The sequence below is a fragment of the Vulpes vulpes genome, chromosome 3 (genome assembly GCF_048418805.1).
Source record: "Vulpes vulpes isolate BD-2025 chromosome 3, VulVul3, whole genome shotgun sequence".
Taxonomy (NCBI): Eukaryota; Metazoa; Chordata; class Mammalia; order Carnivora; family Canidae; genus Vulpes; species Vulpes vulpes.
In genome coordinates this window covers 114,239,331-114,253,010 of record NC_132782.1, presented here as the reverse complement: position 1 = coordinate 114,253,010, position 13,680 = coordinate 114,239,331, and the positions used below count along the sequence as shown (strand labels likewise).

The 13,680-nt window shown below is 56.2% G+C and overlaps 1 protein-coding gene across 2 annotated transcripts in view; it reads left to right on the top strand.

Moving 5' to 3' along the window:
- Positions 1-634: 634 nt before the first annotated feature.
- The window catches only part of CRAMP1 (cramped chromatin regulator homolog 1), a 55,133-nt gene continuing 42,087 nt past the window's right edge, over positions 635-13,680 (top strand). For both annotated transcript variants that reach the window (XM_072754119.1, XM_072754117.1), the window contains exons 1-3: positions 635-773; positions 2,769-3,124; positions 12,225-12,418. In XM_072754119.1, the coding sequence (XP_072610220.1) occupies positions 2,770-3,124; positions 12,225-12,418 (549 nt within the window). In that variant the 5' untranslated portion in view covers positions 635-773; position 2,769. The remainder of the gene's footprint in view (positions 774-2,768; positions 3,125-12,224; positions 12,419-13,680) is intronic.

Here is a 13,680-nt window from a genome sequence, read left to right as displayed (position 1 = left end):
GAACCATGGCCCGAGTGTCCAGCGCCATTCACTACGCTACGGAATTTCAGAAGCACACGCTCAATCTAGTGAAGGGCGCGTCTACTGGATCCAATTGCACTTTACACTCTGTAGTTTAAAACCCAGTTCGCGCCGGATTCAAGCCTCCGAGGTGAGGCGGCGTTTTCTTCTCACGCATCCGTCAACACGGCCCCGGCCAATCAGGGCCAGGCCTCTGACCCCATTGGCTGCTGGTCCCCCAATCCGGAGACACGCACTGGGCCGCACGGACGCGAGGTTGGCGACACAACACAGTCCGCGCCGCGGCCCCGCCCCGCGTCCGTACGTGCGAGCGCGCGCGCCCGCCGCTGGCCAATGGCAGTGCCTCCACGGGGGCGCGCCCGCCTGAAACCCCGGGCGTGCGCGTCCCCGCGTGCGTCGTGCCGCCCCGCCCCGCCCCGCCCCGCCCCGCGCGGCGTCCCCGCCGTCTCCGCCGGGCCGCCGTAGCCGGAACTGCTGCTGAGCGCGGCGACCTGGGCCTCCTGGACCCGAGCGGCGGCCGCGGCATCGGCGCCCGCAGCCTCGTCTGCCGCTCGCCGGCCGCGGAGGGCTCGTGCCGGGGCGCGCGCCGCGCGGCCGCTGCTTCCGAGGCGGGACGACCACACCGGGGTCGCGGCTTCTGTGCAGCGGGCGCTCGGGGGCCGGGTCTGCGCGGCCCGGTCGGTCCTGCGGGCGCCCGGGCGGCCCCCGGGGAACCTGCGAAACCAGGCTGCTGCGAGGCGTTGATGAAGAAGGTGACTGGTGGCAGGGGCTCGGGAGGGGTGGGCCCCGCGCCCGGTCGTTAGGGCGAGGCCGGTCCGCGGGAGCGGGGAAGGGCCTGCGGTTCGCGCGCGGTGCTTTGTCGGGGTGGCCCGGGCGGGGGGTCGCGACCGGGCCCGGCCGCGGTGACAGCCCCCTTTGTGCGCAGCCCGCCTGCGGCCCGACGCGGAGGGTCTGGCTCTTTCCTTCCCGAAACCCGACGAACGGTGTCGGGGCCGACTCCGCCCGCGCGCGCGGTCAGGAAGGAGCGCTGGAGGTTTTCGGTAAAGGGATTCCATGCCCGTGGCTTCCTTTTTCTGTAGGGGGGAGCTCCGATGTGTGTCAATATCCTCCCGGTTCCGAAAGGCCGAGTCTTCCCGTGCCCAGCCTCGTGTCAGCCAGGACTCCGCCAGGCAGGCGGGCAGGTGTATTGTGTTGTGGCTGCTGCCTGCCTTGCTGGGTCCTGGCTTCACTCTGGGCAGTCGGGGGCAACAGGTCCCTGGGAGGAGGGTCTCCACATTGTACCCCGGACAGAGGCCCTTCCAGGTATTTGCAGGTCCCTTAAGCAGGGAAGGGAAGGTGGAGAAACGGACTGGGGAGATGTCCGGTGCCACCAAGTCCCTTAAAAAAAAAAAGTTTGGGTATTTGTCCCATATAGTTTTTTGTCGAGGTTTTTGCTTTTCTTGTTTTAACTAGCCTCAGCTAAGCCAGTCAAATGGTTTGTAAGTCCAATTCCAATGGATTAAGCTGTTAGAGGTAATTTTATGACAAAGTGCATCAGAGCCGTAGTAGGTGTTACTCTGATTTTTACTCATTTGCGCACTTTCCAGTGAGAAAGTCCTTGTCCCTGGTTCTGTATTTCACGGTTGGCCCTTGATGCCTTTGTTCACTTTTCCTTTTTTGAAATGGAAACGTTTCCCTCCTGGGCGGTTGTGTTGACACACAGCTTGGGCACAGTGTCAACACCTGTTGAGGAATCTAATATTTATCCTTCTTGTTTTATCACAGATACACATTCCTGGCCCTTGTAGGGCTCATAGTGTTGATACTAACCTGATTGAGTTAATTTTTTGAGTGGGTCTGTATTCTGGGACGCAGGCATCATTAGAGTTTTGTTGTCATTGACATTTTACACTGCCGTGGGTCACGAACCGAATGCCACAATTTTATTAGCAGTTGTCCAGTTTTTGCGCAGCCCTCTTCTGCTGCTGCTTGCATTTGGATCGGGACATGCCCGTGGGGTCGCCTGCACGGGTGGCTCCCACCTGTTTCACGCCACGGGCTCCTTTGTTGCAAAAGCTTTTTAAATTTGTGAATCTCCTAGGCAGCACACAGCTCCTACCCTGGGAGGCAAGATTCCCAGAAAGCCCGAGCTTATGATGACTCTTTATGTGTGTTTTAAAATGAGCAGGCGGCCTGGCCGCCGCGGGCCACCGTGGGGTCCCCCGTGCAGGCAGGCGGGGTGCACCCGGGCCCACCTGCGGGGCCGCCGTGCGGGCAGGTGCGCGGCCCGGAGCCCCGCGCGTTTTGGGGGCGGGGAGGGGTGGGGTCTGGGGCGCGGGCGCGGGCGGCGCGGGGAGAGGCCCGGCGCGCAGGCCCTGAGCCGCGGCCCGCAGGGTAGGTGCGTCCCGCCCGGCCCGACCCCGGGTCCCCGCCGCCCCCCTGCCCCCCCGCCCCGACCCCCCCCCCCCCCGCTCTCACCCCGCGACCCCGCCGGCCGGGGCGCCGCGCGGGCAGGGACGTCCGCACTCGGGCCCTGGGGCCGCCCGCCTGCCGCCTCCGCGCGGCGGGCCGCGGGGTCCTGGTCCTGGGGGCGGCCGGGGCGGCGCGGCCGGGCCGGGCGGCGGCGGGGCGGCGGCGGCGGGCGGGCGGCCGGGAGGGGATCGGGAACAAACAACGGCGGCCATGTTGAGAGGGCATCGGTGCGCTAAAGTTGTGGGGCCGGCTGCCGGGCGCGCGCCTCACCGGGCCCCCCTCCCCTGCCCGGCCAGGATGACAGTGAAGTTGGGAGACGGCGGCGGCCGCGGGGAGGACGGGCTCAAGCGGCTGGGGAAGCGCTCGGCCGACGACGACTCGCTGGAGGGCGAGGGGCCCGGCGGCGGGGACGCGGCCGACGACAGCGGCGCCACAAAGAGGGACGCCAGGCCCCCCCGGGACGGCGGCGACGGCCCCCCGGGCCCCGCGGGCGGCCCCCCGGCACCGGCCCCGTCCCCGCCGCCCGCCGGCCCGCAGGACCAGCACCACTTCCTCCGCTCCAGCGTCAGGCCGCAGAGCAAGAGGCTCAGGAAGGACTCGTCGTCCGCCGGCGGCAGCGGCGGAGCGAGCGGCTCAGGGCCCCGCGGAAAAGGTGAGGGGCGTGGGGGAGGGGCGGGGGGACCGGGGGGCCTGGGGGGACCCGGGGAGCCCGCGGCGGGAGCCGCCGCCGCCGCCGCCGCCCGCGCGCAGGACGCCCTCCCGGGCCGCACAATGGATTCCTGGGGTGGGCTCGGGCTCCCGGCGAGGACCATGACCCGCTCGGGCTGCTCCGGCGCACACAATGGTGCGGGGAGACCACAATACCTGCTGGCTCTGTCCCGCTCGGCCAGACCTGCAATAAAGAACCCCTGTCCCAGGAAGCCAGAGGTGACGGCCGGCGCTGTCCCACTTGGGCCATCGCCCTCTGCCGCGGGCCCTCTGGGGGCCTCAGGGTGCAGCCCTTGGAGCCACGAAGGGTGCCTTGGGTGCACAGAAACTGCCCCCCGTGGCAGGAAACACTTGAGCCCCGACACAGCAGGGAGTGGTCTCCGCCTTTGCCCTGGTGCTCCGGGTAGGGTCGGGTCTGGGGTGGTACAGCCTCCTGGGGTCCCCACCCTGATGATAGGAAAGCCACGTGCCAGCGGCACTGCTGCTTTCGCTTGTTTATGCTTCTGCATTCTTGATCGTGCACTGAGCTCCTCTCACCATCCTTTTCATTTCAGGCCAAGTTTGCAGCACTTTTCTAGGTAGCAGATGTAACCGTTCCAGTGAGTTTTACAGGAAAAAAAAAAAACAAAACTTAGTTCCTTGGAGGAAATGGTAATTTAAATTTGTTAGAAACCCTTGAAGATTTGAAAAACGAAAGATTTCAGAAACTGAGGGAGAACCATTTTGGAGACCTGTGCCCAATGTGTACAATTACACATGCTCCCGCCTTTGCCTTACCTGAGGAGGGCTGGCCTCTGAAATCATCCTGGCCTTACCAGGTTTTTGGTAAAGATCCTTGATGAAAGCCTTGATGATGCTTAAAGCTGCGAGTTTCGGGTGATTTAGTGTGTTCCGGAAATCAAACCTTGGGTCCTATGCATTTATGTTGGTGTGAAAGCTGCTGATCAATTAAGAAAGCGTTGATGGTTTAACAGCTTTACTTTGTAAAAAATAGTTTTTCATTCCTAGTTACAGGTGTGTTATCACCGATAAGCTCCTGGAATGCCTTCAAGGGTTTGTTTGTTTTTGGCCTCAGACGCCCCAGCAGCATCCACGGCCTTGCCAACGGGGCCCTCTGACCTGCATCTGCTTGTTTGCCATGTTGAATCCACCAGAAGGACACGCACCTGTGAGATGAACAGCACTGATGCCCAGATGCAACAGGGTGGTGGAGTGAAAGCGCTCTGTCGCCTGTAAATGCCCACCTGTGGGTCAGGCGGAAGTGGTGCTCACGCTTCAGTGTGCAGGACTCTTGGTGGCCAGGTGATGAGGGAAGTCTGCATTTGTTGGCATAGTTGAGCAAGGCTCAGACGGAGAAGGGCTCCTGGATTAGCCTCACATCAGTCGTTGGCACCCCTGTCCTTGGTTCTTGTCCCAGTGTGTGGCTTGGAGCAGCAACTGACTTTCCGCTAGGAAGATGGAAATTGGTTAGAATTGGTGCTTCTTGTGACTTTTTTATATATTTTACTGTTTTAGGAAGCAAATATTTCTTTAAGTTAATAAAGCTAAACCATAATGGTGGCTTTTGGGAACAAGAAGCATGTCTGCTTTGCTTCACAGAAATCATTGCACCTGGAGTTGCCTGGTGGGACCTGATCTTGTCTGTACCTGTCACTGTACCCAGGACACCCCGTCCTCATGCCTCCATAACCTTTGCTTGCTTATTATCTCCGTTAGCAGCCAGCAACGATCTGATTCTGACAGCATGCCTGGTAACCTCTGCGGACATTTCTTAGAGGACCGTTTGTCTTACAGACTCTGAAAATCTCCACCTGGGGTCCTGAGTGCGGATCAGTGAGGAAACAGAGTCCTGGCATTTGTTAGTTTTTCAGTTTAAAACAGTATAATTTCCATTATGCTTGAGGAATCCTCCCGGCCCAGTCGTTGGTGGTTCTTTGATCACTTAACTGCTCTTGCCAGTTTGAATCTGAACGGACAGGCATCAGAAACTTGCAGTGAGTCTGGAGGAAAACTTGTGGGGAAAAGGAAGTCTGCCCTGTGATTCTGTCCACACCACTAAGTTTTCTTTCTAAGAAGACATTCTTTTGTCAGCTTCAATGATTAACAATTCTTTTGTAGTACAATTCCAAATTAGGTTCTTTTTGAATTTTAAGGGGCAGGGAGCTGAGACCTAGCATCTGTGTGTCACACGTCTTACATCTCTGTTATTCTTATTTTAAATGGTCGCAGAAGCTGAGGTTTGTTCCTCTAATAATGTGTTCGACTTAAACAGAAGGTAAGCTGCAGGCCAGAAACCGGTAGATGTGCTTGATGCCATCGCACAGATTCCTCCTGCCCCACTGTGATGCCCAGAGTGACTCGAGGGTGCCTTTGAGAGTGAGACTCAGAATTCATGGATCTGTAAGAACCTGGTCCAGGACACAGCCCCCGAGGCCCTTACCCCTCTGGCCAGTATGCGATCTGGGTGATGCTGGGCAAACTGATCTCTTTCTTGGAGCCTCAATTTCTCTCTCTCTAAATGAGGGTAATGCCAGTGCCTGGCTCACCACAATAAATAACACAGCCTAGCCCTGCCATATGTGGTTAAAAGGCTCCCAAGTGCTCCTGTTATTGAAAATGTGGATAGCTTTGAGGTTAGGGAGCTACAGAGTCTGGACAGGTAGACTGGGTCGGTCGGGTGTCACCTGTCGGGAGGTAGAGAGAGAGAGGCCTCAGGAATGCCCCTGAACTGCTGCCTGTCCTATTGGGACAGTCGAGGTAAGCTCAGGGTAGACTCTTGGTTTCTTTGCTGCCCTTCAGCTCCCCACCCGACCCCACTGCCTCCTCCCAAGAACCTTCATTCCACCCGACTGCCGACAAGCTGGCCATCTCCACAGTTGTGCAATGTCACCAGGTTTCACTGTGCTTGTGCTTAGAAATCAGCAGATCACCAAAGAGAACTTACCTATATTTTACCTTAAGTACGGGCTGCTTGTAGTTTCTAGGTGCTTTTAAAAGACAACATATGAGTCACCCCAGTGCGGTCAAGCTTTGGGAGACGAGTACCATACTGGAGAGAGAGGGGTGAACCAGCCGTCAGGAGGCCCGGTTTCTCCCTGTAGAGCTGCTTTGGGGCTGGCTCAGCCACACAGGGAAAGGCCTTGAAGTGCCCAAACTTATGTTCCTTACGTCCAAAATGGGTTAAGTGAGATAGTGCTTAAAGCTGCCCTGACCTTAACGTTTAGGGGTGAATAGGTCAACTGTGCAGACGGGGCTTGGATCCTGTGTTTTGAGAGAGCATTCTTTAAGGTCGGTTGCCTAAAAACAGGGTAGCTGTGTGTCTGTGGGCTCTGCGTGGCCCTGCCTCTGGGGGAACCCTGGGCAGGGAGTGGTCAGAGTGCCCCCTCCACCCAGGGGCGTGCCCGCATGTCATGCAGGCACAGTTTGCTTGTCTGCTCTGCAGTCACTTGTGTTGTCACTTCTTGGGCATTTGGTCCAGGCCCCAGGACTGGTTGAAGTATGGCCGTGCATGACACAAACTCCCTGTCCCTCATATTCTGAGGACGGAGAGGGACAATCAGATTGTCACAGACCACGGACGCCATAGTGCTCTGATTCTTAGCCCGGTGTGACTCAGTAAGTAATGTTTAATAAAATCAGGTGCAGCGACAACAGTATGGAGCCCACTGTGGCCACCTGAGCAGCGGCATCAGGCTTTGCTGAAAGCCCTCCGACCTTGTTGGGAGAAGAGGAGGAAGGCAAGGCATGCACCCGCCACCCTGTGTGGTGCCGCAGAAGGTGGAACACACAGTAACACACATCCTATCGCATGACGGGGACACCCTGTACACGGTAGGTCAGGAGACCTGTGTCCCTGGCCACTTCAAAGACGATCCCTGCTGGATGTGTGCAGGCTAGAGAGGAAAACACCTGAAACCCAGGGGCTTTTGGTAAATTACTAAGTTCAGAGTCGCATGGATCCCTCTGCTTCACGTCGGAGACAAGGACAGACAGCGTAGATGAGGTAACGTTTGAATGTTGCTTTTAAGGCTGAGGTACTTTCTAAAGACCTTGTTGGCTTTTAACGTCAAAACTAACGTTTCTATCGTGGTTACCTGTGGAATCGTCCTTTGCTCACCAAGGATACTGTAGGATTTTCATTTCACGTCGTGTGCGGTGTCTTGTTTTGGATCATACAAAGGTATGAGGCTGGTAGAGGCAGGATTTCGGACAGCGACGTAAATGCGAGCACGAGCTTCACGGTAGGCGGTGGAGCCTGGAATCGGCCTGGCAGCCAGCGTGAGAAATGCCAGAGGAGGAAGTCGCATTGGCGAGGGGCATTGAGAATGATCGACCAAGTCTTCACCTTCTTTGATGAAGAATGCAGATGTTTTCAGAGAAACAACGAGGTTTTAGTGATGCTCTCAGACGTTTTAGAGAGGCGGTGCCCATGGGGGAGCCCAGCCCTGGGAGCATGGAGGATGTGAGGCGCCGTGGCAGCGCTTGGGGTCGCCTGACCCTGGAGTCCTGCATCCCCTTTCACTCACGGGATAGGTGTCAGAGGTGGGCGCGCTGCAGGGGCTCCCAGGGCCGCGGGGCCGCAGGGCCATGGCCGTCGCGCTCCTCTGCAGACACCGGGTCAGGCCGAAATGGGTGGAGGCCGCGGTGGGGGGCGGAGGCACCAGGGCAGCCTGCCAAGGCGATGCCGCCGTGAGGGGGAGCGGCCTCAGTCCTCATCTTCCCGTCTGTGGCCTTCGTGGAGAGGGTGCCCCCTCAGTCATGTCTGGGCTCTGATGCGAGCCTGGGGGCCTGACACGGGTGACGTGTGCTACGAGGGGCATAGGAGTGGCCCCCGGAGACCTTGGCTTAGCGCCGCCTCCTCGGTTGCAGCACGTTGTGCCCTGAGGTGGCCAGGGAGTGGAGCGGGTGTGCCACCCTCGGCCTTGTACCGCAGACCTGGCCCCGGGAGGTGGCCTGCGCCACCGACCGCCTGCCCTTGGCTCATGCGGGGGTGTCTTTGCAGCTGACAAGGGGCAGAGTGAATGAAGCAAGGGGAGCCTCCCGTGTTCTCCCCTCTGGGGACGTCACTGAGCAGCTCGTAGTGCTGGTCTGCGCCCTCTCCTCTAATGTTCTGACCCTGCCAAGGCACTTTCTCAGACTCTGAAAGAAAGCTCTGGGCCAGTGAGTTGTTGCTCGGTGGGACAGGTCGGCACATCTTCTGTCTCTGACCTGAGTTAAGTCGCACGGGTTCGTTTTTAGAGGTGGACGTCCTCCCGTGTCTTAACTCCTGCCATTCATTAGCTGTGCGGCTTTGGGAACGTCACTGAACCAGTCGGTCCCCTTATCAGACTGAGCAGGGGGTGTTGAGGTCCAGTTCCCTCCAACCTCGCATCTCTGGATTCTGTAGCTCAGAGCATAATGAAGATACGGAAGCAGCCGTGATGCCAACAGCAGCCACCACGGTGCCGTGTGGCTCGGGAGGCAGATACCCAGACTTGGTTCTGGCTGTCCAGTGACCTTGGCCCACCTCTGAAATGTGGACAGTAGCTACGCACCGTGAGTACAAAAGGGAGTGAAGCGTTTGCACCTGGCTTCAAGGTGCTGTAGAAGTCCCCGCTCCCTTCCTCGTCTGAGCAGCAATGTGGCGTGCCAGGCAGGGTGCTCCCTCTGGGCCTCGGTGTCCCCTGGTGGAAGATGAGGATTATCTCCTCCTCTTTGGGTGCTATGAGGAGCATGGATGGTGCTGTTCCAGGCTCATGCAGAGATGTATGACGGGAGGGGGTGTAGAGGAGGCAGGCAGCCTGGCTTGTCCAACGGTGGAGTGAGCAGCCTCGCAGCCTTGGAAGGCAGACCCCGGCCACACATGTGCACCCCCCAAATGCAAGCCCTGGAGAGCAGGCCGTGGCCGGGGTTGGTAGTTTGGAGACCAAGGAGGAGGCTGGTAAAGTTGTCTTACTGGGGTGGCGTGGAGCTGGCCTGGTCACAGAAATGGGGACAGGAGAAGCGGGGTGGCCCCTGGCAGCTGGGGGCCTGTGACAGAGAAGTCAGCTCTGCTGGAGGCACTGGGTCTCAAGGGTAGGAGAGGGGCCCATGACCTGCTCTCTGTCCGTTTCCAAACTCTCGTGGAGCATTTGCGGTGTGAGGCCTAGTGGCAGGCTTGGGCGCAGGACAGCCAGACGCCGTCCCTGCTTTCAGAGGCCTCGCTGTGGGCACCCTCTTTCTGTACGTCGTTTCCCTCCAGGTTCCTCAGATACCAGCTTCTTATCATGCAGACCCTTGTTCACCTATGTGGCCTCAGAAATGTAGCAGATGGAGGCTTGATGGTGGGCCTTTACTTTTTTTTTTCCTGGGCTTCTTGCAAGCGCCCCCCCTCCCCCCAGAGAAAGCCCCCGTACCCACCCTTTCTTGTTCACAGCGGTCTTGTCTTTCCACCTCCGGCCATTCTGCTTCTGCCCTCGCCTGCTTCTCTCTTACCCTGCACGCATCACAGTTTTCATCGCAGTGCTGCTGTGCAGGTGGGAGGCTCCGCCAGGGGCCAATCCCCCCACAGGACCTATGGTCCTGCTTCTTGTTTGTTTCTGCTGGAGCCGGAGTGCTTGGGTGAGCCCGAGGCAAAGGCCTGAGCCATCGTCATCTGAAATTTGGGGGATGGACCAGAGATGGCCTGTTCTCTTTCTACTCTGAAGTTTTGTGATTTTACTTTACTTTTTGAAAGCATTCGGTGTCTAGAATGATGGTCACCAAATGTTAGAAATGGTTATTTGGGGGTGATGGGCCTTCTCTTTTGGACGTTTTGAATGTTCGAGTGTTGACTTTATCCTGCGCTCTATCCCTGAGGTTCCATCCAGCTCAGAAATGTTTCCATTGTGTTTTCCTTCCTCGATTGTCCTCCTTGTCTTGGGTCTCAGCAGTGCTGTGGGCCAGTGAAATCTCACGAGAGCTGGCCAGACCTCTGTGTTCCAGGTTCTTCACAAGCATACTCTGTTGCTTTCAAGTATGTCCAGTAACGGTGTGGGCTGGCAGAGACGTAAACCTGAGCTGGGATTGTCTGGCTGGTTAGCAAGTTGCCTGACAAAAAAAGAGAGTTAAGCCATGATCCCTGCAAATGTGCTTGAAAGTCGCTCCCCGCTGGAGACATCTTGAAGTGTTGGGTTCACTAAGTAGGTCATGTCTTGGGCTGGGTTTGGTTTGGTGAGGAATGGATCAAGTCAGATCTGTATCGAGTACACCCTTAACCCACTGGCAGCAGTTTGCTGCCTGGAGGACAGTTCTCCTGTGGCTGCGGGCCAGGGAGGGTGCAGCTGGAACAGGCGCAGCTGGAACAGGGCAGGCCGGGCTCTGAAACCCTGAGCCTGACGGGGTCACACTGAGGACCCAGAGTAGCAAGCTGTCAGAGGCTGGCACCCTGTGCAGTGGTGGAAAGTGTGCTGGCCAGTGCAGGAGCCGCTAGCCACACGTGGACATTGCCACTAGAAATATGGCTTGTGTGAACGAGGAACTGGGTTTTTTATTTTATTGACATCTATTTGAATTTACATCTCCTCACGTGGGTAGCAGCAGCGGAATTGGACAGCGCGGCGGTCATAAACGGCGATTTTTGGGACCCTGTCACGTTGCCTTCTGAAGTCACTGAATTGGTGTGCTTTTCCACAGGAGAGAATCTCCCCCATTTTATTTAGCTGCATGATTTTTCTGCATGTATGACAACACACTTTGCTCTCCGATACCCGACTGATTACAAAATGCTCTTTATTTTGGCGTAATAACACAGATCCATGGCACACTCTGTGGAGGGACAACAGGTGTGTCAGTGCACGGTGACCCTGCCGCCTCCTGTCCCTCAAGCCACCCCTGTCCCATGCCTTTCTTTCCAGGGATGGTGTCTGTAAGTAAATACATGGATTAATGGACTTACAATGTTTCACTCCCTCTGGTTTTCTGTGAACTCCCTGCCTTCTGCCCCTGCTCTGAGGCCGACCCTTGTCACGGGGGTGAGGGGGTGAGGGAAGTGTATCCACACAGGGAGGCCCTCCCTGATTGCCCAGGAAGAGGGCTTCCCTCGAAACCTCAAACTCATGATTATCTTACTAGGAAAGCTTTTTAATGATAATCTGCATTTGTTTCTTTGCTTTTCAAAGCGTTTTTACATTTATGATCTTATTTTTACCAACCCAACCCTCCCCCCAACTGTTCAGAGTTTGATGATTGCTCGGCATTGATGGTCCTGAAGTTACGCAGGCTGGAATTCCGGTCTTTGCCCGTGTTGTGCTGGGGCTTCCCTTTCCTCTGAGGAAGGAACCAGATGGGTGGGACAATTGGGTTAGGTCATAAAAGGTTTTATCTGTGACCTTTGCCTCCCGTTGATGAGGCTGTCAGATCTGGAGGGCAGTGGAGCCTCATCATACTTCCTCCTGCCTTCCCCTTTCAGTCTGGTCTCCAAGGACCCATCCTGAGAGTAGAAACTGATGCTTCCAGAGCACCTACAAGGTCGTCAGTTCACTCTCACAACATCAGATTTTGTTGGTGGAAATTGATCAAGCAAAAAGGACTTCTTCTAAGACCTTTTAAAGGTTCTTTAAAGACACCAAATGATTCATATTCGGAAGTTTGGGTTATATCTACGAGGAGGTGGCGCTTCGCACACACTCAAATGTTTTCCTGAGTTTGAATTTCAATTTGTTGATTTGAAAAGACAAGAGTTATTTTACCCCAAACACATTTGAGAAAGAAGTTGTGATAAATGTGGGTTTTTAGGTCATGGGGGCAAAAGGCTGTCTGCTTCTGATGGTCATCATGCTCTCTCAGTGGGTCTGTAGAAATGCTCATTCTTCTTTTTCTCGCTATAAAAAGATTGGAAAGAATTATGAAGTCAAATCAGGGTGAGGCCATTGCTGAATAGCCCCAGCAGGCCTGCGGCAGCATGTCTCAGGAACTGTCCTACAGTGGCACCCTTGGCGGGAGGGGTGGGGGTGGGGGTGGGGTGGGGAGAAGGGCTTGTGCAATGGGGCTGTCCCTAGCTCCGCAGCCTTCTAAAACAGGTCACTGTACGGTTCTTTCTCTCCAAGGAGCCGACGGTGGCGGGTCATCATCCGGAAGTGGGTCTGGAGCTGCCCCTGCCGCCCCTGCAGGGGGCTCTCGCTCATCTTCCCGGAACTTGGGGTCTTCCAGCGGCGAGAAGGAAGAAGGCAAGAAGGCCCGGCGGCAGTGGGAGTCGTGGAGCACAGAGGATAAGAATACTTTCTTCGAGGGGCTGTATGAGGTGAGCCCTGGGGCTGGGACAGGTGGCCGAGACTCCCAGCCTCTCTCCACATTGTCAGTTGTCCTCTGCCTGGCCGACCTCATGGCTGCGAGATCTATTAGGTCGGCACTGCCTTGGGCAACTCCTCCTAGGTGGCAGGCATGGGTCCCCAAGGCCTGGCACTTGCCCTCTGACCTTGGCCTTTTATCCCCTCATTGTGACTTTAAAAGCTGATACTTGATAACTAAGTGGTTATTAGGAGGTGTCTTTGTTTTTCTGCAAGAGTCTACTGGTTGTCTCAGATACAGTCTTTGTTTTTTAAAAAATTTTATTTACTTATTTGAGAAGAGAGAACTTCTGCAAGTGGGGGGGGTGGGAGAGGCAGAGAGAGGGGGAGAGAGAATCTCAAGCAAACTCCCCATGTAGCTTGGAGCCCAGTTCAGGGCTCATGCCCATGACCCTGAGATCCTGACCTGGGCCAAAACCACATGTCAGACGCTCAACTGATTGAGCCACCCAGGCACCCCTCAAATACGTTCTTCACTGAGGAGTGGAGCCCTGTCTGTGGGCCTTCCCCTTGCAGCTGAGAGGTCCCTGATGAGGGACAAGGGGACACTTGCCACATCAGTCAGAGCCAGCAGCTTAACCCTGAGAGCAGTTGCAGTGGACGTGGGACAGAATGGGAAGTCCTAAAAATAGAGAGAAGCTGCTCCCTGATTCCACTGCCCAAAGAAACAGCTGTGCTCCCTGCCAGCTGTTTTCACTTCCCTGTTTTGGTTTTTCAAATATTCCTACCTATAGTGATCATATTTTTTTTTTTTATTAACAGCAAATGCATTTTCATGGTATGTTATGGTTCTTTCGCTTAGTACTTTTTTAGTGCCTGTAAATATTCTACTTCAACTGAAAACTGTGGCTTGCATGCTCGCCTATTTTTATAAATAAAGCTTTATTGGGATGTAGCCACACCCATTCACTTCCTGGCTGCTTTTCACAACAAAGATAGAATCAAGCCCTTGCAACAGCTAGCTTGTGGCCTGCGAGATCTACGCGTTTACCCTCGAGGCAGGCCTTGCTCTCTTTCACCATCCTCGTATTGTTGACTGTCGTGGTTCCTTCCAGGTTCAGCAGGCATCTTCGTGAGGATTCTGTGTTTTAGACCACTTGATGGGGGCATAGTGTGAGGACCACTGCCAGCGGGCCGTATTGCGAAGGAATTGGAGTTATGGAAGAGTCTTGCCAAGCCTGGCAAACAGGGCTCAGAGCTGAAATGGGGTTTGGAA